Genomic DNA, 27,418 nt, shown 5'->3' with positions numbered 1-27,418 from the left:
ATTTTGAAAAAATAACAATATTTTTAACATTTTTTTATATGAAATTCCCTCCCAAAAAAATGTAAAAATCAAAATTTTTTAACATTTTAGGCCAATTTGTTTTCTGCTACATATTTTTGGTAAAAAAAAAATCGCAATAAGCGTATTTTGATTGGTTTGCGCAAAAGTTATCGCAGCTACTAACAACGGGAAATTTATGTCATTTTTATTGTTTTTTTTTTTTTTAACGAGTAATGGCGGCGATCTGCAATTTTTTTTGCGGGACTGCGACATTGCGGCGGACAGATCGGACCCTTGACTGACATTTTTGACACTTTTGGGGGTACCAGTGACATTACAACAGTAATCAGTGCTAAAAATATGCACTGTTACTGTAAAAATGACACTGGCAGGGAAGGGGTTAACTTTTATTGGTGATCAAGGGGTTAATGTATGCCTGGTGCTTAATAACGTATGGGGGGGAGGGGACTGTGTGACACAGGGACAGATCGCAGGTTCAGCTATGCTTACTTAGGAGATCCACCCGCTTTGTTTACACACGCGGGCGGATCTCCACACTCGATCCCCGACGATCGGGGAAGAGCGGCGGTCATCACCGCCGCTCCTCCCCTGGCCCGACTCCCGCTGTGACTGAAAACAGTGGGAGCGAGCCTCTGGCGGCGCGCACAATGGGATGAGTCCAGCGACGTAGGTCTATCGTCACTGGACGATATAGAGCCACTTTGCCGCAGTATGGTCAACGTGACCGGTCGGCAAATCGTTAAAGAGGAGCTTCAGGCTCCCCCCCCCAAAATAATTAAAGTCAGCAGCTACAAATACTATAGCTGCTGATTTTAATATAAGGACACTTACCTGTCCAGGGATGCCCTCACCCGAACCGATTCTTCAACCGGCTTCAGGTGCTGGCAACTCTAGTAAGGGAAACAGGAGTGAAGCCTTGCGGCTTTACAGCTTGTTATCTACAGCGCATGCATGAGTCGCGCTGTACGCTTCTGAGACCTGTGATGTTTCCCAAAAGATAGTAGAGGGGGGGGGTGTGGACTTCCGGCTCAGATCGCTGTGGTGATTTGAGCCAGAGATGGGAGGGGGTACCTGTCCAAACCAGGTACCTGCTCCCCCCTCCCCCGAAAATAGTGCCAAATATGGCAGTGAAGCGGAGGGTGCAACATGTGGGGCTTCCTATTTTGGGTGGATCTACACTTTAAGGGTCGGAATGTCTACAGCCAGCTCTTCCTGGATACAGGTCCACTCCACCCAGCCACCTGCCCTGTCCAGGGCCTACATGTATTGGGTAAATGCTGACAGGTGTGGAATGTTTAGCTCCTATGCCAAGAGACTGTCTGTGTCTCCTCCCCACCTAGCTTATATGTGGGTGCTAACTTACCCCTGACATCACTGAGGGAGGGTTCTACCAAAAAGGGGCCTAACACCTGGTGTCACTTCCTGCTGTAGCAGACACTATTCAGATACAGAGCCAACTAGTGGCAAAGTGGTTAAATGCACTTGCTTACAGCCACCTGCTTTAAAGGTAAAAAGACTGAGGAAGGCTGGAGTCAAAGGTGGGGGAAGAAAACCATAACTGAAGGTATCAGGTATTACCAGTGCTGTATTTTGGCCTAGGCCAACAAGGCCCAGGCCTAGGGCGGCGCTTTGCAGGGGGGCAGCAAAAAAGCCACCCCTCATCCACCTGAGACTTTATTGGCCACTGGTTGCTAAAGCCGCCTCTCTCACCCACCTCTCTCACACCCCCTCTCCCTCACCCCCTCTCTCTCTCTGACCTCTCCTCAATCTCACCCCCCTATCTCTCTCTCTCTCTCTCTCTGACCTCTCCTCAATCTCACCCCCCCCTCTCTCTCTCTCTCTGACCTCTCCTCAATCTCACCCCCCATCTCTCTCTCATCCCCTCTCTCTCTCTCACCCCCCTCTCTCACCCCCTCTCTCTCATCCTCTCTCTCATCCCCCTCTCTCACCCCTCCCTCTCTCACACCCCCCTCTCTCTCCCTCCCTCACCCACCCCCTCTCACTCTGCCCCCCTTCCTCACCCACCCCCCTCTCTCTCTTCCACCTCCTCTCTCCCCCCCCCCCCCTCTCATGAGATTTCAGGGGTTCATGCTGGGACTTGTAGTCCTTAAATTTTGGAGGGAGTCACATTAATTTAAAAGGAAGGAGTGGAGCAAATTTACATAGGAGGGGGCGCCTAATTTTAGTTTTGCCTAGGGCACCACAAAACCAAAATACACCACTGGGTACTGCATTTGCAAGAAAAGAAGACAAAAACCATCAACGCCTCTTCTGCCTAAATCAGTAATTGTTGTACAGTTGTTTGTTGAAACATTTCATGTCTTCACCAGATGACACAATGTAACTGTTTGGCCGAGATTCTCCTCTGTTTGAAATTCCCATAATCTCTATAATTAGACAATAATAGCTAACACAAAGTCACTTTTTGGTCCCTTAGGACAGGAAAGTCCTCGAGAGGCACCACATTCACCAGAGAACTGGGTAACTCGGTGACCCCCGACATACGGGAGCAGAGCAGCGTGGGAAAGAAGCAGCAAAGCACCCTGGGAAGCCAGACTATTGTGTCTCAGGTCAGTGATTGGTGCTGGGAAAGAGCCAACAGGACACAAATGGTCCTCCGAGAGTTCTCAGAACTTCCTGAGTCTTAATATAAAACTTGACATCATTTTCTGTGACTCCAATAACTGTATTTATCTTCCCAGAAGGAGCCAAACACCGGGGACTGCAAAGTACAGATCCCGCTACGCCCAACGCCACAAACTGGGCCCAGCAGGTAAACAAAATTCCAACCATTGTCTGCTCATACTTTCCCTCCCTTGGATTAACAAATCATATTCTGTCCTTGTGTAGTAGATGTGGACAATAAGATACATGGTAAAACTTACTGGAGAGATCTGCACTACAACATTCAATGCTAAAAAAAAAAAAAAACAGATGATATATACAGTATCTCACAAAAGTGAGTACACCCCTCACATTTTTTAAAATATTTTATTATATCTTTTCATGTGACAACACTGAAGAAATGACACTTTGCTACAATGTAAAGTAGTGAGTGTACAGCTTGTATAACAGTGTAAATTTGCTGTCCCCTCAAAATAACTCAGCACACAGCCATTAATGTCTAAACCACTGGCAACAAAAGTGAGTACACCCCTAAGTGACAATGTCCAAACTGGGCCCAATTAGCCATTTTCCCTCCCCGGTGTCATGTGACTCGTTAGTGTTACAAGGTCTTAGGTGTGAATGGGGAGCAGGTGTGTTAAATTTGGTGTTATCGCTCTCACTCTCATACTGGTCACTGGAAGTTAAACATGGCACCTCATGGCAAAGAACTCTCTGAGGATCTGAAAAAAAAAAATCGTTGCTCTACATAAAGATGGCCTAGGCTATGAGAAGATTGCCAAGACCCTGAAACTGAGCTGCAGCACGGTGGCCAAGACCATACAGTGGTTTACCAGGACAGGTTCCACTCAGAACAGGCCTTGCCATGGTCAACCAAAGAAGTGCACATGCTCAGCGTCATATCCAGAGGTTGTCTTTGGAATTAGATGTATGAGTGCTGCCAGCATTGCTGCAGAGGTTGAAGTAGTGGGGGCTCAGCCTGTCAGTGCTCAGACCATACGCCGTACACTGCATTAAATTGGACTGCATGGCTGTTGTCCCAGAAGGAAGCCTCTTCTAAAGATGATGCACAAGAAAGCCCGCAAATAGTTTGCTGAAGACAAGCAGACTAAGGACATGGATTACTGGAACCATGTCCTGAGGTCTTATGAGACCAAGATAAATTTATTTGGTTCAGAAGGAGTCAAGTGCGTGTGGCAGCAACCAGGTGAGAGTACAAAGACAAGCGTGTCTTGCCTACAATCCAAGGAGTGTCATGGTCTGGGGTTGCATAAGTACTGCCAGCACTGAGGAGCTACAGTTCATTGAGGGAACCATGAATGCCAACATGTACTGTGACATACTGAAGCAGAGCATTCTCCCCTCCATTCGGAGACTGGGCCGCAGGGCAGTATTCCAACATGATAACGACCCCAAACACACCTCCAAGAAGACCACTGCCTTGCTAAAGAAGCTGAGGGTAAAGGTGATGGACTGTCCAAGCATGACTCCAGACCTAAACCCAATTGAACATCTGTGGGGCATCCTCAAACGGAAGGTGGAGGAGCGCAAGGTCTCTAACATCCACCAGTTCTGTGATGTCATCATGGAGGAGTGGAAGAGAACTCCAGTGGCAAACTGTGAAGCTCTGGTGAACTCCATGCCCAAGAGGGTTAAGGCAGTGCTGGAAAATAATGGTGGCAACACAAAATATTCACACTTTGGGCCCAATTTGGACATTTTCACTTAGGGGTGTACTCACTTTTGTTGCCAGCGGTTTAGACATTAATGGCTGTGTGTTGAGTTATTTTGAGGGGACAGCAAATTTACACTGTTATACAAGCTGTACACTCACTACTTTACATTGTAACAAAGTGTCATTTCTTCAGTGTTGTCACATGAAAAGATAGAATAAAATATTTACAAAAATGTGAGGGGTGTACTTACTTTTGTGAGATACTACACGTCATTATTATTGTCATTTCTTCCATCAGTCAAGAAAATGGATGTTATTCATTGAAAGATTATTGAGAAAAGAATAGGTGTGAGGAACCAGGTTCTGAATAGGCTGAAAAATTGATTTATATTTAGTATGTATCCGGTCTATAAACCAGAGGCTCTGGATAGACAATGGGATAATTGGCTCTATATTTAGGATGTATCTGGCCTATAAACCAGAGGCTCTGGATGGACAGTTGGATAAATGGCTCTATATTTTGGATGTGGCCGGTCTATAAACCAGAGGCTCTGGATGGACAGTTGGATAAATGGTTCTAAATTTAGGATGTATCCGGTCTATAAACCAGAGGCTCTTGATGGACAGTTGGATAAATGGCTCTATATTTAGGATGTATCTGTTTATAAACCAGAGGCTCTGGATGGACAGTTGGATAAATGGTTCTATATTTAGGATGTATCCGGGCTAGAAACCAGAGACTCTGGATGAACAGTTGGATAAATGGTTCTGTGTTTAGGATGTATGTGGTGTGTAAACCAGAGGCTCTGGATGGACAGTTGGATAAATGTCTCTATACTTAGGATGTATCTGGTCTATAAACCTTTGACACTGGATGGAAAGTTGGTTAATGACGCATAATTATTATCTGTTATAAGATAGGAAGACAATGTGTCCCGTTGTTTTTGGTTTCTTTTCTCTCTCTTGCACTCTAACTTGGTTTGTTGCACTGTGTGAAATATTGTGTGAACTTATTTCACTTGTTTTTTCAAATTTTTAGCACATGTGGGAAATTATTGCAGTGCAGAGAAGAGAGTGACAACAGCAAGAATAGTTGTCGGAGACACTCCCCACCTCCAGATACTGGGGTGAGTTCCAGAGTCTGTACCATCATGTTTGGAATTAGGCAGACTGACCCTTTTGCCCCTTACCAGCTCGTCCCACTCAGTCGGCTCTGCTGGTTGTCAAAAAATCTGATTGGATGCAGCTGCTGTTCAGCTGACAATTTTCCTCCTGGCTCCTTCAATTGTTCAATCGAAGGAGGGAACCAACAGGGCCACCCAGTAGGTGAGATTTGGCCAGTTCCTGATGAAATTTATAGTGTATGACCAGCTTAAAGCAGGGTTCCGCCCCCCATGAAAAAATTAAAAGTCAGCAGCTACAAATCCTATAGCTGCTGACTTTTAAATAGTAGAACTTACCTGTCCCGGGTTCCTGCGATGTCGGCACCCGAAGCCGATTTTCGTATCGGCTCTCGGGTGCTGCCGCCACCATCCAGGGTTCCCTTACCCTGAATGGTGGCGGCAGCACCTGAGAGCCCATACGAAAATCAGCTTCGGGTGCCGACATTGCAGGAACCCGGGACAGGTAAGTTCTACTAGCCTTTCGGCTTCACTGCTGGTTCCCTACTGCGCTTTGTAATTGGCCCGGCGGCGGAGGAAAAAGGAGGGGGCTGAATGTCCGAGGGACAGAGCCGCGGCGCTCTCCTGGAAGAGGGGAAGGGTACCTGTAAAAAACAGGTACCCATTCCCCCCTCCCCCCTGAAAGGTGCCAAATGTGGCACCAGAGGGGGGGGAGGAAGCATATAACCGGAGTTCCACTTTTGGGCGGAACTCCGCTTTAAGTCATGTGTCATTGGGACAGAAACCTTACTCTATCCAAAATAAAAAGGTTTTGGATCCAGCGTTAGACAAGTTTTTCAGTAAAGTGGAAGACCCCTTTAATTGGTGCACATTTGGGATAAATTACCTGAAAAAAGCACTTTGGGATTAAAGATCATAGATAATAATCCTGACTAGACCACAGAGCTTACAGTATTTGGAGACAAAAAAACATAAAAGCACAATACACTTTAGGGGGGAAACCCCTGGGGGAATCAAAAATGGAGAAATATCTGGGGGTCTTAGTAGAATAGCGTGCACTGTCAAGCTGCAGCTGCCAAAGCCAGCAGAATATTAGCATGCATAAGGAAGGGGATGTATTCCAGAGACAAATCTATAATCCTTCCACTTTATAAAACTCTGGTCCTACCACATCTGGAGTATTCTGTCCAGTTCTGGTCGCCAGTACTCAGAAGGGATGTGTTGGAGCTGGAAAGAGTCCAGAAAAGGGCAACTAAACTAATTAGGGGATTGGAGGACCTTAATTATGAAGAGAGAGCTTACAAGCGCTTGATTTATTCTCCCTGGAGAGGAGATGCCTGAGAGGGGACATGATAGCAATTTATAAATACCTCAACAGTGATATCAACATAGAAAAAAAACGATTCAGTCGCAAGGAATGCATGAGGACACGAGGCCATACAATGCGATTAGAGGAGAAGTGTTTTAACCTCAGGCTACGCAGTGGGTTCTTTACAGTAGGGGCTACTAGACTGTGGAATTCTCTACCACAAATGGTAGTTACTGCGGGGACTATGGCTATTTTTAAAAGACTCTTGGATGTAAATCTCAAGGATCAAAACATTCAAGGGTATGGGAGGTGATTACGGCCACACACACCTACATAGGTTGAACTGTATGGACTATTGTCTTTATTCAACCTCACCTACTATGTAACTATGTAAGTAATTTGTGGACCGAGTTCATTCCACACGTACCTGCCACTTTCTAAACCTTTTGCAGGAAGACAGTCTTCTCGGCGAACTGAAGGCCACATCACAATGGCTACAGAATCTGGAACAGCTTCTATCGGAGCCTGCTGCCATGCGCAGTCCACAGCTGGTTCGTCGGGACCTGAAGCAGGTGTCCTACCTGGAGAAACAGTTGAAGTCACGAGGCGTGGCTCTACATTCTGCAGGGAGAGCGATCCTGAGCTCTGGGTGGAGTGTGGACAAGGAAATGAAGGTCCAGGTCCAGGAGGTGGAGGAGAGGTGAGCAAATTCTAACGTTGTACGGTACTAAAACTGATTTAGGGGCCTTATCCATGTACAGTTACCTTAATGCAGGAAAATGTGATCCTTCAGTAATACCATGGTCAAATGAAAGTGCATCCAAAGGCCAAATAGTTGGATCCTCCGTTGCGTTTCCCCTGGTGGGGAAATCATCTACAAAAAAAAGGAGGAGATGGCTAAACCCTTTTAAAACTGAGACAGAACCTTTTTAAGGTTTATCAGTGATGGAAGGAAAAAATATCATGGCATCGCTAACATAAAAACTGGGTACAACACTTGTGGGGGCGGTGCAGCGTCAGCAGACACTCAGATTCCAGTTACAGTAACAGAAATGTATTGAAGTTAAAGTTCAATACAGAACAACTACCCAACGGGAAGACAACGCGACACCGACACCATCTGTCTTGAGGGAAGGAATGCAGCCTGGCTGGTCCGCACCCAAATGGGGGTGGATGGCATCTGGTCCAGGTGCTTTATCCACCTTTATTCTGTCTAAATATTTCTGGACCATATCACTTTTGAGCCATTGTGGATCATTTGGGGCTGTGTCAGTACCGTTCTCATTATGGTCATGAGCTCCCCCATGCTCCTTTGTTTATACAGAGCTGAAGAAAGTATTTAATAAATTTGCCTTCTCTTTGTCCCCAGTTACCCACTCCTGATTATTTTGTAAAGGGCCTACATGCTCAGACCTGACCTTTTTACTGTTAATATATTTGAAGAATTTTTGGGGGTTTGTCCTGCTATCTTTTGCAATCCGTCGTTCATTTTGAATCTTTGTGTCCTTGATTTCCTTTTTACATATTCTGTTATATTCTTTGTAACAATTAAACAATGATAGTGTTCCTTCATTTTTATGTTTTTTTAAAATCTCTTTTCTTATTATTTATAGCTTTGGTAACTTTGGCCGTGAGCCACATAGGTTTTATTTTTAGCCTTTTAAACGTATTACCCATGGGAATATACTTTGCAGTGAGTTTGCATAAAGTCTTTTTGAAAATTTCCCATTTCTGTTCTGTGCACATCAATGCCAATATTCCCTCCCAGTCTAAATCCTGGAGAGCAGCCATCATCCTTGGAAAATTTGCTCTCTTAAAGTGAAGTGTTTTTGTATTTCCTGTATGCGTTTATTGCTTACAGCTAACATTAAAGGAAATCATATTATGGTCAGTGCTACCCAGATGTTCTTTTATATGAACATTATTAATAAGCTCTGCATGGATTGAGATCACTGGAGGGGTCACCAGCAGGAGAAAGGAGGTCCTGATTCCCCTATATATAGATATTTATATCATTCGATGGGTCACTATCTGGAGGGGTCACCAGCAGGAGGAAGGAGGTCTTGATTCTTCTATATAGATCTTTAGTAATCACTAGAGGTATCTCCAGCAGAAAGATACTTCTTCAATATAGATCTTCAATATAGGTTCTTCAAAATAGATCTTTATATCACTAGAGGGGTCACCATCAGGTGGAAGTAGGTCCTGATTCCTCTATATAGATCGTTATATCACTAGAGGGATCAGCAGCAGGAGGAAGGAGGTCCTGATTCCTCTATGTAGATCTTTATCTCACTAGAGGGATCACCAGCAGGAGGAAGGAGGTCCTGATTCCTCTATGTAGATCTTTATATCACTAGAGGGATCACCAGCAGGAGGAAGGAGGTCCTGATTCCTCTATATAGATCTTTATATCACTAGAGGGTTCACCAGCAGGAGGAAGGAGGTCCTTGTTTTTTTCTATATAGATCTTTAGTTGTCACTAGAGGGATCTCCGGCAGGAGGAAGGAGGTCCTGAATTCCCTTTATATAGACCTTTATATCAATGGAGAGATCACAGGCGGGGGAAGAGGCCCTGATTCCTCTATATAGATCTTTAGTTATCTCCAGAGGTATCACCAGCAGGAGGAAGGAGGTCCTGACTCCTCTATATAGATCTATATATTACTAGAGTGATCTCCAGCAGGAGGAAGGAGGTCCTGATTCCTCCCTATAGATCTTTATATCACTAGAGGCAGGGGAGGGCTGGCAGCCTTAGGCCTGGGGGGCAAGTCCAGTCAAGTGGCCTATTGAACCATTGAATCAGCTCACCATCCATGCCCACCTGGTTTTGGACTGAGAGCTGTATACAGTGTCTGGCCCCTACATTAATCCAGCCCTGAGTGCGGCCTTTTTACTAGTTTTTACCACTTTTCAGAGTGGCCCGGGGGGCAATTTCCACCCTGCCCCCCTTGCCAGTCCTCCCCTGACTAGAGGGATCTCAAGCAAGAGAAAGGAGGTCCTGATTCTTCTATACAGATCTTTAGTTAGGCCACAAACATAATATTTTTTGTCATTCAGCTTTCAGCCAGATGTCCGGCAGGAGGTGGCTAACATGGCTGCCCATTGAGCGCATTTCATGCCAGGTCATCGGTAAATGGCCAAAATTTGAACAGTATATGGCCATCATTTTGAGTTTTACGTCCAATTCTGAAGACCTTGCTTACAAAAAAAAGATATTAATGAGATAAAACAAGTCCATAGACAGGCAAAATGTACCAAAAGAGACTGCAGGAACATGTCATGTACTGTACAACCTGGAGGAAAGAAGGAAAAAGGGTTCAACACCAACCTTAAAAAGCATAACTTTACTGAAATAGTAGTTGATACTTGGAATAGACTTCCAGCAAATGTATGGCAGTCAACAGTAAGGGAATTTAAACATGCTTGAAACAAACATAGATCTATATTCAGACAAAAAGGTTAAAACAGCAAAAAAAAAAAAATCAAAAAGGGGCAGACTTGATGGACCACTTGATATTTTTGTGCCATCACTTTGTGTGCTTCACTTTGGAACACTGGATGTCAATTATCACACATGAGTTGCCCGGTTAACACAGACCTCCAATGTTCTCTTTTGCCAGGCTGCAGACGGTACAGGAGGCGCTCCGTCGCCGCACCTCCGATCTGAGAGACACGTTGGTGCTTTCGGAGTTCATGAAGGTTGTCCAGATGGAGGATGAGAGGCGGAGGAGGAGTACGGTGAGAGAGAAAAATATTACACTTCATTGTGTGTCTGACTGGTGACAACTCCTTTCAAAATGGAAAGCTTAGCAAGACGATAGCTGTTCTGTGTTTAGTTTCTTTCTGTAGGTGCTCCACTTTTGGTGGCCCTCATCTTAATGTAGCACTTTACCGCTTGGGAAAGCACCAGTAAATTCCTGCCATGCTTGTAGGATGAGGCAGTTCTCATTGCTGCTTAGGTCCTAAAGTGTGTTCGGCATTGTGCTTCCACCTCTGCTATGGAAAAGTTCCTTGATGGTCCTTCTAGGTCTAGATGGCAAACATGAGCATTGATCTAATACACACATGTAATAATATAACCAAAAATACAGTGATCAGTGCTTTAAGTGGGCCAGTATGCACTGGTACTCAGTACCGCCACTTTCAAATATGGCTCTTGAGCATACCGCTACCTCTCCGTGCGCCTTAGCGTACCAGTATGCTCGTTTTGGACATTTGCGCCCTCAATCCCCCCCCCCCAAGAATATTTCCCACTGCAGAGCCAGACCAGTCACCACCAGTGAGTCCCCCTGCTCCGGAGTCCCAGCCCAGGCCAGGGGGGGGTGCTCTGTGGGGACCCTGATGTGGGGTGGGGGGGGGCGACAAAATTTATAGGCTATAATAGAGTACCGGCACCTCTTTTTGGCCACTTAAAGCACAGACAGTGATATAGTAACTGGTCACTGCAAATTAATAAAAGAGAGTCTGAAGTGAGTCCAAAATGTGATATGAAAAGTAAAATCTTCAAACGTTATTTCTTGTGAATTTTCAAACTTGTTCGCAGGAATCACCACCAACGTCAGAGGGGGGCTTACCAGATAGAATGGACTCAAATGAGCTTACACCTAGTGAGTCAGAAACAGCATATATAGATGAGTAATAAGCCAAAGGACATCTGGATGAACTTTCGCCGCACCAACAGCATCAACGGATTATTCCACTTGGATACAAATAATTTCCCACAATGGACCATCCAGTTATAATTGGGGCCACAAGTTCTTCTCCACATGTACTCAACAGGGCCGTAGATCATTTTTTTTTTCTGGGGGGGTTCAGCCTTGAGTACCGAGAGATCAATAATTATCACGCCTGCCACACTGTGACAAATTGTGGTGTGTATATATACATACAGTATATACAGCGCCCCCAGCAGGCACATCTGTTAGTGAAGCAAATAGTAAACATTGCTTCAATGTCAGCCGGGCCCTGCCTATCAGCCTCATGGATGAGACAGGTGGTCTTCCCAGTGGCAGTTATAGGCTACACTAGCCTAGCTGCTGTGAAATTGACCGATGCTCCGGGGGGGGGGGGGGGGGTTGGACCCCCCCCCCTTATCTACGCCCCTGGTACTCAATAAAAGAGAGAGCTCCACATAGTGTAGAACCATACATGGGTCTGCTGCTATGTTGCCACTGCGTCACATTTGATCCTAGGATGTTCTATATGAAAGCGCTTTTTATTCAGCTACATTGTAAGTGTTCTGGATTTTAAATAAATTAGACATTTTTGTATGGTTTTACACTATGTGGAGCTCTCTTTTATTGAGTACATGTGGAGAAGAACTTGTGGCCCCAATTTTAACTAGATGGTCCATTGTGGGAAATTATCTGTATCCAAGTGGAATAATCCGTTGTTGCTGTTGGTGCGGTGAAAGTTTATCCAGATGTCCTTTGGCTTATTACTCATCTTTATATGCTGTTTCTGACTCACTAGGTGTAAGCTTAATTGAGTCCATTCTATCTGGTAAGCCCCCCCTCTGACGTTGGTGGTGGTTCCTGTGCACGAGATTGAAAATTCACATGATTTAACGTTTGAAGATTTTACTTTTCACATCACATTTTGGACTCACTTCGGACTCTTTTATTAATTTGCAGTGACCAGTTACTATATCACCTTATTTTTGGTTATATTATTACATGTGTGTAATGTATCAATGCTCATATTTGCCATATAGATACAAATTATCATTGCACTATATATGCACTATATATGCACTTTATTTTTATTTTCCATTAGCGCTGCACTTTATACATTTTTATTTTAGATACAGGTTGACATCTGTAGTGCTAGCTGTTCTTTTCATATTTGATGCACCTTAGTGCGGTATCGTCACCCCCCCTTTTTCCTTCTAGGTCAAAGACAACAATTTGAAGGAGCTTTGTAAACTGCAGTTTTCAGTGTATAAATTCCCAGTTCTGGACACATATTGTACAAACCATTACAATTAATGCAGCTCTATTCAGTGGCTTCTGCATTATTGTAAACGCCTTGGTGAAATGCATGCTTTCGGCTGCTGGGAAGTGTGATAAGACTTTAAGGGCCACCAACAGCCTCCCTCTGCACTACTTCCACCCGACTCCCCTGCTGGCATGGGTCATGTCTATTTAAAGTAGTTGTAAAGTCAGAAGGTTTTATTATCTTAATGCATTCTATGCATTAAGATAAAATGCCTTCTGTGTGTAGCAGCCCCCCCCCCCCAGTACCCCCTAATACCTACCTGAGCCCCATCTCTCCCCAGCGATGTCCACGAGTCCCTCAGCCATCCGGGACTCTCTCTCCTGATTGGCTGAGACACAGTCGCGGTGCCCTTGGCTCCCGCGGCTATCAAAGTCAGTTAGCCAATCAGGAGAGAGAGGGAGGTGAGGCCGAATGGCAGTTCCGTGTCTGAATGGACACACAGAGCTGCAGCTCGGTTTGGGTGCCCCCATAGCAAGCTGCTTGACTTGGGGGCACTCGACAGGAGGGAGGGGCCAGGAGCAGTAAAGAGGGACCCGAGAAGAGGAGGATCGGGGCTGCTCTGTGCAAAACCAACTGCACAGAGGAGGTAAGTATAACATGTTTGTTATTTAAAAAAAAAAAAAAAGAGAGACTTTACAATCACTTTAAGGCCTCTTTAGTTAACTCCCAGGCCCCAACCTGGGGCCCCTAAATATTTAAGGAAAACCCTAGCTTCCACCCACTAGTTCCAGAACATTCTCCAACATTCTAGAAACAGGGGGAGGCACCAGAGAGCTGCCAGGATGAGTCATCCAGCCCTGGGCTCTAATAACCCTGACCCAGATTCAGTTACTCAGGTTTATCCCTGGCCATCTGCCTAGTCTATACTAGTAGCGCACACTAGAGGGTGCTACATCAGTATAACATATCACATGTTATTGTGCTGTGTTACCTGACATTGGGGTTGATTTACTTAAACTGGAGAGTGCAAAATCTGGTGCAGCTCTGCATAGAAACCAATCAGCTTCCATTTTTTTTTTTTGTCAAAGCTTTATTAAACAAGGTGAAGTTAGAAGCTGATTGGCTACCATGCACAGCTGCACCACATTTTGCACTCTCCAGTTTTAGTAAATCAACCCCATTGTCCTTCTCAGTACAGTGATGTGTAATACATTGTATCATTGTGAAACATTTGTGTATTGTTGTGCATTGCCTGCTGAACAACTGTCTTTTTTGCCCCTTCCACAGCTGCTCGGGGGACTCCCAGATCCTCCTCCAGAACCGTCAGACAGGAAGGATGTGTTTACCCCTTTGGAAGAGCTGCAGGAAGCAGTGGAAATGCTGAATGATGCAGCAAAGGAGAGAGAGCAAGCACTGGCTGCCACCAAAGGGACGACTGACCTGGAGAGGCGGGTGAGTGTCTGCCATGTGTGCTGCTTCCCCAGAGCACAACGAGTGGAGGATATTCACTGCTTATGACCAATTGGAATAGGGCTGGAAGTGCTGGGATCTGCATTTGTACAGCAGAGATACTGGCACTCTCACACTGTCTCCTAACTTCAGAGTGTGCATAACAGTATAAAACTGAGCCATATTTAATACTGTGGGTGTCTTCTCGAATGCCCACTTATCAATCACCTGCCCCTTGGACCTTGTTCCCTTTCCGCTCACCCTCTTTCCATTCTAGGCTCTCTAACTTACATCTCCAATTTCTCTATCTCTCCTGGCCCCTTCCTCTCCCCTCCAAAACATACACTTGTAACCCCTATACTTATAAATCTCTTGCTGGTCCCTACCAGTCTGAACAACCAAAAACCTGTTGCTCCTATTACCTCCAAATTCCTCGAAAGCCTGGTTTGCATCTTGCCTGAGTTGCTGCCTCAATGATAACAACTTTTTTGACCTCCTACAGTCTGTCTTTCCCCCACATAACTTCACAGAATCTGCCCTACTAAAACGTACTAATCACTTACTAAACGCTAAAACCAATGGTCACTACTCTCTTACTATTGGACCTTTCTGCTACCAGCTTACCACCTTCCCTTCCTTAAAAAACTCTACTCCCTTGGTCTCCAAGACTCTTCTCTTTCCTGTTTCTCCTTCCATCTATCCAAGAGTTCCTTTAGTGTCACCTACAACTCTATCTACTACTTTACTCTTTCAGTTGGGGTCCCCCAAGGCTCTCTCCTCGAATCCCTTCTTATCTCTATATAGCCCTCCTCCCTTGGTCAGTTGATAATCTCGCATGGCGTTTAATACCATCTCTATCCATATTTCCTCCTTTCCCTGTCCCCCCCCCCTTACTCTTCCCTTGAGATCAGTAGCACAGCTATCAGTCCCCCCTGTCATGTCAGCGTGTTAGGTGTAATCCCAGACCCAAATCCAATGCTCGCTGCCTAAACTCCAGTAAAATTTCCAAAACACGCCACTTCTGAACAAATGAGCCACCATAGTACTAATTCACTCCTTCCCTGCTATCTCCCACTTCGACTACTGCAACTCCCTCCTTGTTGGCCTACACAAGCTACTGTATCCCCCTTCTATCATGAATGCTGATCTGAGAGTCATCCACCTTACCAGCTGCTTGATGTCCGCCACCCCTCTCTTCCAATCCCTCTAATGGCTTCCAGTCATCCAATGAATACAATTCAAAATACTAACAACATACAAATCCATCCACAACTCTGCTCCAAGCTATATCACCAGCCTCATCTCAAAATATCACCCAAACTATCCTCTCCGTTCCTCCCAAGACCTCCTGATCTCATGCTCGCCTCCAGGACCTCTCTTATCTTCTAGAACTCCCCAACCGCAATCTCTCCAGCTTCACTCTTAGTTGCAAGAAGCTTAATGGAGAAGAACATTTAATGGTATATCTATACCATTTTGCTCAATTTCCAGAACCCACACACCAGGATACAGATTTTTTCAAAAAAGCGACAGATATTTTCAGTGAGTCTAATGTAGCACTACTCCCTTGGGAGCTGCTGGTTACCGGTTCACCTGGGTTACCATTAGCAACAACATGACAGTTCAACATTTTCCCAAGTGATTTAGCTCAGTCAGGAAACAGTCTGGTAGCTTTGGTTTTTGTGTTTTTATTGAGAACTTGGGTAGGAGAAGGGAATGAGTGGGATACTCCAACTTGTATAACTATGCACAATTGGCTGGGACGACTGAAAAATGCTGAGTAACGCTAGTCGCGGCTAGGCCGCTGCTTCACTTTGCCCTTAGCTGTGAAGTAGAATTTAGTGAGCTTCCTGAGATAAGCTGTACTGTACTGCAGAGCAATCTTCAGGGCCCTTCCTGGCACCCCCTTGTCCCTATTCTTCAGGGTCAACAACACGGCACCCCCTTTACTGTTACACTTCCTGTGTGAGCTGGCTCCTTGATCCCCTGACTTCTCTGGATTGGTCCCCCTTCCCTAGGCAGACCCTTAGGCAAATCCCCTGGTACTCACAGACACTGTTTTTCCCGAGAGACTCTGCCAGCAGCTCCACTTGTCAGCACTCTGGATTCTTCTGCAGCTCAGCCCCACACCTGGTTCACTAGGCCGACTGCCCGAACCACCTCCTCCTGGGACTTTGCTCCCGCCAAAAGACGCCCTGTCACAGGTCCCCTCAGTATTTATGGTCAATCCCAGGATGCATTGCAGAAATGCCCTCCCACTGGGACTGCCATAAACCCTGATGTGCTACTGGTTAGGTTTCCTCCACTGTCCAACAAGCTCCCTCATTGGACACAGCAGGGACACTCCCTCAGACTCAGTGAATCACACCAGAAACATGTGACAGGCAAACTAACAGATCAAACTCCCCTGATAAGCAGCAGGAGCAATCAATGCTTTTACCTAGCACCTGTCTAGTAAGGTGCAACACTAATAAGATTTGAAATTTAAGGTTGCATGGAATAAAGATCTTTATCCTTGTGTTAAAGCGTTGGGAATTAAGCCTTATGTAGATCAATAGATCCAATTTAATGCATGTTCCTTATTCATGTTGGACAATCTTGTTTCCTAAATGTAGGTATTCCCTAGGTAAGGATGTACCGTCCTGATCCCTATCTTTTTTTTTTTTTTTTAGCTCTTGGCGCTCTCCCAGATGATCCAGACAGCCAGCACCCTAACCCATGAAGTGCGGAGGAAGATGGAGGAGGTGGAGCAGGATTATATGGCGGCAAAGAAGTGTACAGAGCTGAGAGACGTGCAGGAGATTTCTGCACTACACCAAAAAGCTGAGGTAACGGGCTGCGGCCTCTAGATAACATTGTCTGTGGTTCACTGTCTCGCAGTTCGTGTTCACACTTGGTGGATAAGGCCATATTGCGAGATGAGGTAGATTAGTGAGTCACTACTAACCAGCATGACAACATCCACAGTTTCCAGGAACCCCATATTGCTATTACTTTATAAAGATTCCTCACCAGCCGTCATACCTAAAGCATATCTCCAGGCAAATATTACCCCTCTCCTGCCCCCTCTAACCCACCAATGTCTGCCGTCCATATACCTCATATTCGTCATTCCGGGGAGACCACTATCCCAGTGCTGCAGATGTGTCCATGCTGGCGAGTCCACAATGGTTGCAATGTGCAGACATCATTGTTGCACGCTCTTCATCCAGATCCTGAAAGGACCCCACCACTGGACAGCCAATTGTAAGTGTCCACTTCATGCAGTCAGGACACCCAGTGAAGGACTCCTCCTCTTGTAAACAGAAGAAGAGAGAGGAGTCAGGACTGGAGGCTTTAGCAGGGCCGGTGCTACCACTAGGCGAACTAGGCAGCCGTCTAGGATGCACTGCCACCTAGGGTGCAGCCATGGCCAGTGCCACATTCCTCTCCTGTCACCTCCTCATCCCTGATGGATGTCACCTCTAGAGAGGGGTGCAGTGTGTACAGGAAGGGGGTGTAGGCTTAAAGGGGTGTAGCATTAAAGGGGGGCAGTGTGTGCAGGAAGGGGGTGTAGCATTAAAGGGGAGCAGTGTGTGCAGGAAGGGGGTGTAGCATTAAAGGGGGGCAGTGTGTACAGGAAGAGGGGCAGTGTGTACAGGAAGGGGGGCAGTGTGTACAGGAAGGGAGGTGTAGGGTGAAAGAAGGGCAATGTGTATAGGGAGGGGAATGTAGGGTTAAAGGGGGGGCATTATGTGCAGAAGGGGGGGAAATGTACAGTCTTTTTTTGGGGGGGGGGGGGGTGCAAGTAGCTGGTTTTGCCTAGGGCACAAAATAGTCTAGAACCGACCCTGCTTTAGGTGAGTAAAAAGGGCATTTTGTTTTTTCCTTTTTTTCTGTCAAGCCAGCGATCACATTGAGGAGAGCTTGGAGGGGTTTCAATACTTGCCTGGAGATGTTTTTTTAGTGCACATGGCTGAACAGTCCTAGTTTCTTGCATTGAATCTCTCTATCACTATATGAGCAAACATTTGTGGACACCTGACCATTATGCCTATATGAGCTTGTTGCAGTCATTAGGAAGAATTACCTCCTTACAGATAGGTGTCATTGGGAACTTATCAGAGAGGCAGAAATTGGTCATTGCTCAAGGAACCCCTAGCAACCTTTGGAGGAACCCTAAGGCTCCATGGAACCCAGGTTGAGAAACCCTGATCTATCATAAATAAATGTCCCAACACACTGTTTCTATCTATCTATCTATCTATCTATCTATCTATCTATCTATCTATCTATCTATCTATCTATCTATCTATCTATCTATCTATCTATCTATCTATCTATCTATCTATCATTGTTCCCACATTGTTGTTGTCTATCCATCCATCCATGGACAGTACTGGATGTTAGAGATGTTATTTTGGAAGATTGGCTATATTCATTTTAACGTGCTAATTAGTTATTTCGGGACATTACTCATGCACTCTGAGTCATCCCTGCTAGTCCAACCCACAAAGAGAAATGGAATGAGCTGATTTGACAATATTGAATGGAGTGCATCCGAATGTATCGAATGGTAGGATACTAATTTCAGATTCACTTGTCATGTCATGATTGAGAGCAATGGTCGGGGGGGGGATCATCAGGCGGATCTGGCCACGGACAACCCCCCCCCCCCATCACTCCAGAGAGTCCAGTCCACACCATAACCCCCCCCCCCCCCCCCGAGCCCGGGCGCCAGTTCACTTACCTTATTCCTCCAGACTGTTGGGTGGCAACAGCTTCCCCCTCAGTCTCCTCCATGTCCCCTCTCGGTGGCCGTCTCCTCCCTCCTCCTCTGCCAATAGGATGCCTCCTCCTTTGGTCAATTGGGAAACAGGTCTCAGTACCCGCTTCCTGATTGGCCGGGAGGAGAATCAGTGTGGCAATAGCAAATATTAATTCGCTATTGTCACACAACTGGGTGGGCCTCTGGCTCTAATCACGTGCTTCAAAAACAAAAAAAACCCTCATCGGAATCCATGCATCTGGTGCCCTGCATGTAGATTAGGGGGCTGGAAGCATGGATGGGGGGGTGGCGCCCCTGCGCCCCTAATGGACGCCGAACAGGCCGCCACTGATTGAGAGATTCTGATGGATCCATTTCCATCCAGTGTTGCCAACCACGTGTAAATTTACAAGCAGCCCGTAAAAACAGGACACTTTTCTGACTGCCCGTAAATGCCCGTAGCAGGAGAAAAGTGCCAGTGAAAAATGGCTGTGATCGGCTGGGTTCGGAACTGTGCTGCGCAGTTCTGGAAATGCCCGAGACGACCCAATCCTTTCCTGCATTCGGCCTGCCGGCCAGCCGGCCAGCCAGGGCCCCGGGACATGTCTGGCTACTGGCAGAGGCTGTGTGGTATGTCTACTCGTGACAACTTGTCACTGACAAGGCACCGCAAGTGATAAATGTCACGGCGCATTTCCCGTCACATCGCCGCCAGCCTCTAAAAAACCAGGATCCATGCTGAGCAGGCAGAATATGGAGCCTCGTGGTGGAATGTGACTGTGCTGCAGGATGGATGACATCCATCCACAATCACAGATGGAATCACGGACACCAGCTCAGGCACAGGTCGTCAGATAAAGACAAAGTCTTTGCTGTTCAGCTGCCTGTTAACACATAATGCAGCAGATTGGAATATACATTAACTCAGGTCCATCTACACAAGATAAATCTGTCATTTTACTAAAAAAAATGTTCGCTCTGGCAAAGACAAATGTCAGAGCTGAAGACAATTTGTTGTATTAGAAAGTAGCTTTTTAATAGCTACAATGTAAAACCATTTTTCAGCAAACATTAGGCCCCTTTCACACAGGAGGACCGTTCAGATCCGCCTGTCCGTTTTTTTTTTGGCGGATCTGAACGGTCCCCCCATGCATCTCTATGGGGGATCGGATGTAAGCGGAGACATGTCCGCTGACACCCGATCCGATCCGTCAAATCTGGACGGATGGAAACCCTATTTTCCATCCGTCCAGCGGATCGGATGGGATCGGGTGAGAACGGACTGATGGTCCGTTGACATCCGATTCCCTCATAGAGATGCATGGGGAACTGACAGCTGTGTCTCCGCACACAGCACGGAGACACAGCTGTCCTCCTGCTGCTCAGCGGGGGATCGGCGGCTCTATCCCCCGCTGAGAAAAACAGACTCCGTCCAACGGACGGAGTGTGTGAAAGGAGCCTTAGGCTTTTAATTTAAAGTCCTTCTCTTGGCAATAAACCACCCTCCCAAATGCTCCTTTCTACTCCTGTACTAAAAAAATGAACTTTTTTTTTTCTTTTTACCTAAATCCAGTGCCATACATCCCTCACTGGTGCCAATACCAGGAGTGAAGACCAGCGACCCAGAGCACTGCTGTCTGTGTGCAGGCCAACTGGACCAATTGCAGTACTGTTTTTCTCAGTGAATAGGTACCCCCCCCCCTTTCTGGGTCACCCATGTAATCCGGTACTGCATTCTGTCTGTGCCCAGGCCACCTGGACCACTTGCATTATGTTTTTTTTCTTTAGGAGAAAAGGTGCAGGTACCGCATGTTTTTTGCCTTAACCACTTAAGCCCAGGCCTATTTTTGACACTTTTTGTTTACAAGTTTGAATCAGTATTTTTTGCTAGAAAATTATTTAGAACCCCCAAACATTATATATATTTTTTTAGCAAAGACTCTGGAGAATAAAAAAAAATTACGAAAAATCACATTTCACTGCATTTAAAAAAAACTAAACAGTAAAGTTAGCCCATTTTTTGTATATTGTGAAAGATGATGTCACGCCGAGTAAATAGATACCCAACATGTTACGGTTTAAAATTGCGCACACCCGTCCGTGGAATGGCGACAAACTACGGTCAACAGAAATCTCCATAGGTGGCGCTTTAAAAAATGTTTAACGGTTACCAGTTTAGAGTTAGAATGTAGCTCTTTTTTTTAAATTATTGCTCATGCTCTGGCAATCGCAGCGATACCTCACGTGTGGTTTGAACAGCGATTTCATTCGCGGCTCAACTTCCATATAAGTTTTCTTTCGTGCGCAAGCTCATGGCGATGGGGGGCTGCTAACATTTTTTTTTTTCCTATTTATTTTATTTTATTTTTTTTTATTTTAACACAGGTTTTTTACAAAAAAAATCTGATCACTTTTATTGCTGTCACAAGCAATGTAAACATCCCTTGTGACAGCAATATGCAGTGACAGGTACACTTTATGGAGGGATGGGGGGTCTAAAAGACCCCAAACCCCTCCACTGCACTTCCATGTATTCAAAACGCCGAAAACAGCATTTTTTAATACACTCATTTTTTAAATTTGCCGCCTTTAGCAGCAGAGTAACCCGGACGTGACGTCATGGACCCCGCCTCCGGGTTACGTCATCGGAGACCCGTTCGAAGCCGCATCCGGCTTAGATCGGGACTCCATCCAGCCGGTGGGATGGGAGGCCCGGGCAGAGCCGCGAAAGGCGACGGGAAGGGGGGACGCCCCCTCCCGCTCACCGGGGTAACAATCGAGCGGCTCCTGAGCCGCATCGGTCATTACCGCCAGAAAGCTGACCGCCGGCTCTAAACAACGGTACCGGGATGATGCCTCTAGCTAGAGGCATCATCCCGGCATAACCACGCAAAGTTAGCCGACGTAGGTCTACGTCACTTTGCTGTAATTGGTTAATATCCATCTTAAATCACCTCTCTAATTGCATATTGTACTTATTTGTAGCCTAAATATTGAAATTTGGGCGTAAAACTGTAATTTTTTTTTAAATTTGAGAAATGCCAGTAAAATCTTGGCTGTACTAGTAAATTTTGGGTGTCGTGCCAGTAAATTTCAATCTAGTAGGTTGGTAACACTGCCTCCATCCAACCCAAACATGTCACTCCACTTTTAAACCTTACTGTGTTTATTGCAATATGTTTCCATGTCATAAATAAAGCATTTTCTTTATAATAATACAAAATGTTCAGGCAAAATAAAAAGGATCTGAACCAATTCAGATGATTTGTTATGTTGTTACATTATTTCGGATGCTTCAAGCATTAACAAAAGACACCATCTGTCACATCATATCATTGGAATGAAACAAATGGATACAAATTAATTTGTTTTCTTTCTTTATAATTTATTTTGGATTAGTTGAAATTCGTTAGAGCCCATTCACATTAGCGCGACTTGTCAGGTGACTTGTCAGCCTGACAAGTCGCGGTATGTCGCGGTCCATTGAGTAGTACAGGACCCGTTCTAATAGGAGCGACACAAGTCGGTCCGACTTAGAAAAAGGGTCCTGTACTACTTTGGGGCGACCTCGGAGCGACTTGCATAGACTTCCATTATGTGAAGTCTCCGCAAGTCGCACCGAAGTCGCGGTGCACAGCGTCGCCCTCCAAAGTCGTGTCGCCTCAATGTGAATCGGCTCTTACTGTTGTGATTCAGAGATTCGGATACATCTGAATCTCTGAATAACTAAAGTTTTGTCCAAATTTCAATTTGTAATGATACAAATGAAAAATCTCAGCTGGGTTGTTAGACATCCAGGTTGCAGAGGAGATCATTAACTTGTAGTGCGTAGACTCGGAACGCAGACTGTTCAGAATTGGTTTTTTAGGAATAATTGAATCAGAACTCCTGACCTAGACTTCAGGGAACACTCAGGGTCTGATCCGTAGTCTCAAGTCTTCTAGGCAATGCCGGGACAGGGTCATTATCTAATACCTGGTGGAGATCAAGCTGTAGAGGGGGCTTCTCTTGCACCTCCTGTCTAACACCCGTGGTAGAGATGACAGGTAGTGTGGGACACAAAGTGGCACGAGGGCTGGATCACCAGACAGGAAACCGATGGCCGTGGATTACCAGACGTGCGCCTGGAACTGGAACTCCATGATGCTGGATCAGTAGGCAGGAACGTAGCCAGAACGCAAGCCAAGGGGGCGCCAGCAGCCGGGAAATGCGGGTACAGGAACATGAGACAAGAGCAGGGTCAGGATACAAGCCGGAGTCGGTACACAGTCGGGCAGCGAGTTACAAGAGCATGAGACAAAATAGGGTGAGCTGCCCCTTCTAACAGGTAGCGCCATCCTTCTAGGCCCATCTTTACAGCCAACAGCTCCAGGTCTCCCACATCATAATTATTTTCTGCCGGACTGAGTTTCCTAGAAAAGAAGGCAATGGGATGAAGAAGGGACTTTGTGCCCTGGCGCTGTGACAGGATGGCACCTATGGCATTTTCTGAGGCATCCACTTCAAGGACGTATAGTGATGCAGGGTTTGGAGGTGCTGTGGTAAATAGGGTCTTCAACTGGTCAAATGCAGCTTGTGCTGCCAGTGTTCATTAAAAATGAGTATTTTGCTTTGTCAGCTGTGTGACAGAAGACATAATAGCAGAGAAATTCTTATTAAACTTGTGGTAGAATTTGGCAAACCTATAAATCTTTGCATGCTCTTCCTGTCTGTGGGAGTGGGAGATTCGAAGATAGATTTGACCTTCTGGGGGTCCATGGAGATGGAAATTATAAGTCCCAAGAATTGGATTGTTTCTTTTTCGAATTTGCATTTTTTGGCCATTGCGTACAATCCATGGCCTCTTAGGCGGCCGAGGACCTTTTCAACGTGTTTATGGTGCATTTCGATGGATACTGAAAAGATGAGGATTTCATCAAGAAATACAGACATAAAAAGGTCAAGAAAGTCTCTGAAAATATTGTTTACGAAATGCTGAAAAGGTTGCTGGAGTATTACAAAACTCAAAGGCCATTACAAGGTATTCATAGAGTCCGAATCTGGTGCGAAAGGCTGTCTTCCATTCATCCCCTTCCGTACTAGATTGTATGCTCCTCGTAAGTCAAGTTTTGTAAACACAGTGGCTGCCCTAAAGTGTTGAAAAAATTTGGGAACTTCGCAATCTCTCCTCAGTGGTGAGTGGGGAGAGCAAGAGCCCCAGTTGCATTAGTTCTACCCCGAAGGCTGTGGGGGTATTGGTAGATGGAAGAGGTGCAGGAGCTAATGGTACCGTGGTAACATCCAGGTAGGTCTGATACTACTGGCTCTTTCCATTCTCCTTTCCCTAAACCTGCCATCAAGTTGGATCGTGAGACCAATGAGGCCATCAAGAGAGCCGGGCTTACCCACTCTGGCAAGTTTGTCTTTAAGGCCTTCAGACAGGCCAAGGTGGAATTTATGCCCTAGGACTGCATCATTCTAGCCTGTATTGGAGGCCCACTTGCAGAATTCTGCGACAGTCTTCGACAGGGCGGCGACCTTGCTGCAGTGCATGTAGGGTAGATTCAGCTGTGGTGGATCGCTGGGGATTGTCATAGAGCTAGGCCATCTCTTCAAAGAACGATGTGATAGAGTTCAAGCCTGCATTGTTCTATTCTAGAAGGCCATGGGCCCATGACTGTGGTTCTCCTAGAAGCAGGGAGATAGCAAACTCCACCCTGGTGTATTCAAGTGAGAAAGTCTGTGGCTGCAGAGCGAATGCCCAGTACTTGTGCCGATCACCTGAGAATCGTTCCGGGGCAGGTACCTGTGGTTCTGGTGGTGGTATAATCACTGCAGGTGCAGATGAGGCCCGTTCAGGTATGGGGGGGTCCAGGAGCCACAGCAGGTGCAGGAGTTGCTAAGATGGAGGCCATGGATTGGATGCGACCCTCAAGCTGGAAATAATCCTCTTGGAGGGTGTTGACTCCTTGGATAAGAAAGGTAAGTTGCTGGCATAGCATCTCCAGAAGGGAAGTCCCCTCTCTCGGTCTCCGACATCTGGTACTGTGGTACTATCATTTACCTGGTGGAGATCGAGCTGTAGAGGGGGCTTCTCTAGCACCTCCTGTCCAACACCCCTGGTAGAGATGACAGGTAGCGTGGGACACAAAGTGGCACGAGGGCCGGTATAGCAGGTGGCACCAGCTAAAGCTTGACAGGAAACCAATGGCCGCGGATCACCAGACGGGCAACTGGAAGTGGAACTCTGTGATGCTGGATCAGTAGGCTGGAACGTAGCCGGAACATAAGCCAAGGGGTCATCAACAGCTGGGCAATGCAGGTACAGGAACCTGAGACAAGAGCAGGGTCAGGATACAAGCCAGAGTCAGTACACAGTCAGGCAGCGAGGTACAAGAGCATGAGACAAGAGCAGGGTCAAAGCACAGGCTGAGGTCACAGATAGGCAGGCAGGAATCCAGAGGAGAGTCGAGGACAAGCCAGGTCAAACACAGGTAGGCACACATAGGGCTCCATACCATTTATTGATGTGTGGAGCAAGTTGGAAAATAAATTAAAATGCCTTGTATAAAGATTGTGAGTTGTTTCACTTTGTAGTAACTATCCAACCTGGCATTGTAGGAAGCTTTACGTTATAGTTGACACAGAGCCAGGTTATGTGGAATATTTCCAGCTGTGGTGACTTTGACATGGCAGCAGTTATTTTGTCCTCCAGGCAGAGGTGATGGGAGAGATGGAGGCGGAGGTGAGGAGGCTGAAAGAGCAGAGGGGCCCGCTACAAGAACTCTGCCCCCAGAGGAGTGAGGTGCTGGGGAGAAGCATTGAGGAAACCCTGCAAGCTTGGGGCCAGCTACAGGAGGACATCCAGAGGAACCGCATCCGATTACAAAGAACCTCCCAGCTGAGAGAATTCTTCCTGAGCTACCTGGGGATGATGTAAGTACTGTATTGACTGTGTGTAGATAAGACAGGATTTGCATGATCTGACCGCAATGTAACATGGCAGGCGGCCATGAAATTCCATGATGACTGTAGTTCTCCAGGCCACCCATTGTTGAGTGTCGCCAACTTGCTGGCAATTGGGGAACACTAGTTGCTGAGCCATACGAATGTGTAGGCCTGGGATTCCCAACTGTCAGGATGGCAGGTGGAGCCTGACTAATAGAGAGAACTCTCATCTGATGAAAGGCCACGGTAGCAGAGCTGGATACCGGATGGACACTAAGGTAAGTACTCTGATAAGGACACAGGTTCACCTGAGGTGCGGAGTCTAAGTGTTTGCTGGTTTTCACCAGAGCCCCTAATGGTGGGGATGGACTACGCTGCAAGCTAGCAACAGGTCGCGGTCCCCAGGATCACCCAGCCAGGCAGAGTGCAGGTTCCGGTCCAGAAGCGGAGAAGCAGACAAAGGATAACCAAAAGAGTAGTCAGACGAGCCAAAGGTCAGGGCAGGCAGCAAGTAACAAGGTCAAGAGGAAGCCGGGTCAAATAATCAGGAACAACAGGTACACAGGATCACAAGGAAGAGCTAAAGATAACACAGCAATTACCTGGAGTGACTGCTGTGTTTAAATATGCTGTTTTGGCGCCAATTTAGTAGCCTCGAACTATTCCAAGGTAGCCTTGATCTATTATAAGGTACCCTCAAACTATTGTAAGGTAGCCTCTAGCTAATCAAGGCGCCTCTTCGTACACGCATGCGCATAGGCGTTCGCCGGTTTGCGGCGCCAGTGCGCCTGCGCAACGCAGTGGATCCCTGACACCAACTTTGCCCATTGTATGCTGCATGAGACTCCCAGATGAAGTGTAGAATAGGCATAATAGATAATTGTGTGACCAGAGAGTGCAGACCTGAATCAGAGTTCCTGAGGAACATCCAGAGGAACTTCCCCTAATTACATAGAACCTCCCAGCTGAGAGAATTCTTCCTAAACTACCTGTGGATAATGTAAATGCTGTATTGGCTGGATGTAGATAAGACAAAATTGACATATTCTGACCGCAATGACACATGGCAGGCAGTCATGAAATGCCACTATGACTGTAGTCCTCAAGGACACTCATTTTTGAGTTTCACCAGCTTGCTGGTTATCCAGGAATACCAGTTGCTGCGCAATGTAAATGTGCAGGCCTGGGATTCCAAATTGACCATTGTATGCTGCTTGAGACTTCCAGATAAAGTGTAGAATAGGCATAGTAGAGAATTGTGCGACCAGAGGCTGCAGACCTTAACCGGAACTCCTGAGGAACTTCCAGAGGAACCACCCCCGATTACATAGAACCTCCCAGCTGAGATAATTCATCCTGAGCTACCTGGGGGTAATGTAAGTGCTGCATTGTCTGTGTGTAGATAGGACAGGAGTTACATGATTTGGCCGCAGTGACATATGGCAGGCAGTCACAACATTCCATGATGACTGTAGTCCTACAGACCACCCATTGTTGAGTGTCACCAGCTTGCTGGTAATCAGAGAACACCAGTTGCTGAGTCATGTGAATGTGCAGGCCTGGGATTCTCAACTTTGCCCATTGTAAACCGCATGAGACTCCCA

The 27,418-nt window shown here is 46.3% G+C and overlaps 1 protein-coding gene across 1 annotated transcript in view; it reads left to right on the top strand.

The window, feature by feature from the left end:
- The window catches only part of LOC309549767 (uncharacterized protein), a 145,793-nt gene that overhangs the window by 64,680 nt on the left and 53,695 nt on the right, over positions 1–27,418 (top strand). The window contains exons 11-18 of the mRNA XM_082250279.1: positions 2,459–2,591; positions 2,724–2,794; positions 5,361–5,448; positions 7,204–7,451; positions 10,375–10,492; positions 13,979–14,143; positions 16,813–16,968; positions 25,582–25,802. Of these exons, the coding sequence (XP_082106405.1) occupies positions 2,459–2,591; positions 2,724–2,794; positions 5,361–5,448; positions 7,204–7,451; positions 10,375–10,492; positions 13,979–14,143; positions 16,813–16,968; positions 25,582–25,802 (1,200 nt within the window). The remainder of the gene's footprint in view (positions 1–2,458; positions 2,592–2,723; positions 2,795–5,360; positions 5,449–7,203; positions 7,452–10,374; positions 10,493–13,978; positions 14,144–16,812; positions 16,969–25,581; positions 25,803–27,418) is intronic.

This window comes from Pelophylax lessonae, assembly GCF_965119305.1.
Source record: "Pelophylax lessonae genome assembly, chromosome: 3".
NCBI classification, from domain to species: Eukaryota; Metazoa; Chordata; class Amphibia; order Anura; family Ranidae; genus Pelophylax; species Pelophylax lessonae.
This window is presented reverse-complemented; position numbering and strand designations above follow the sequence as displayed.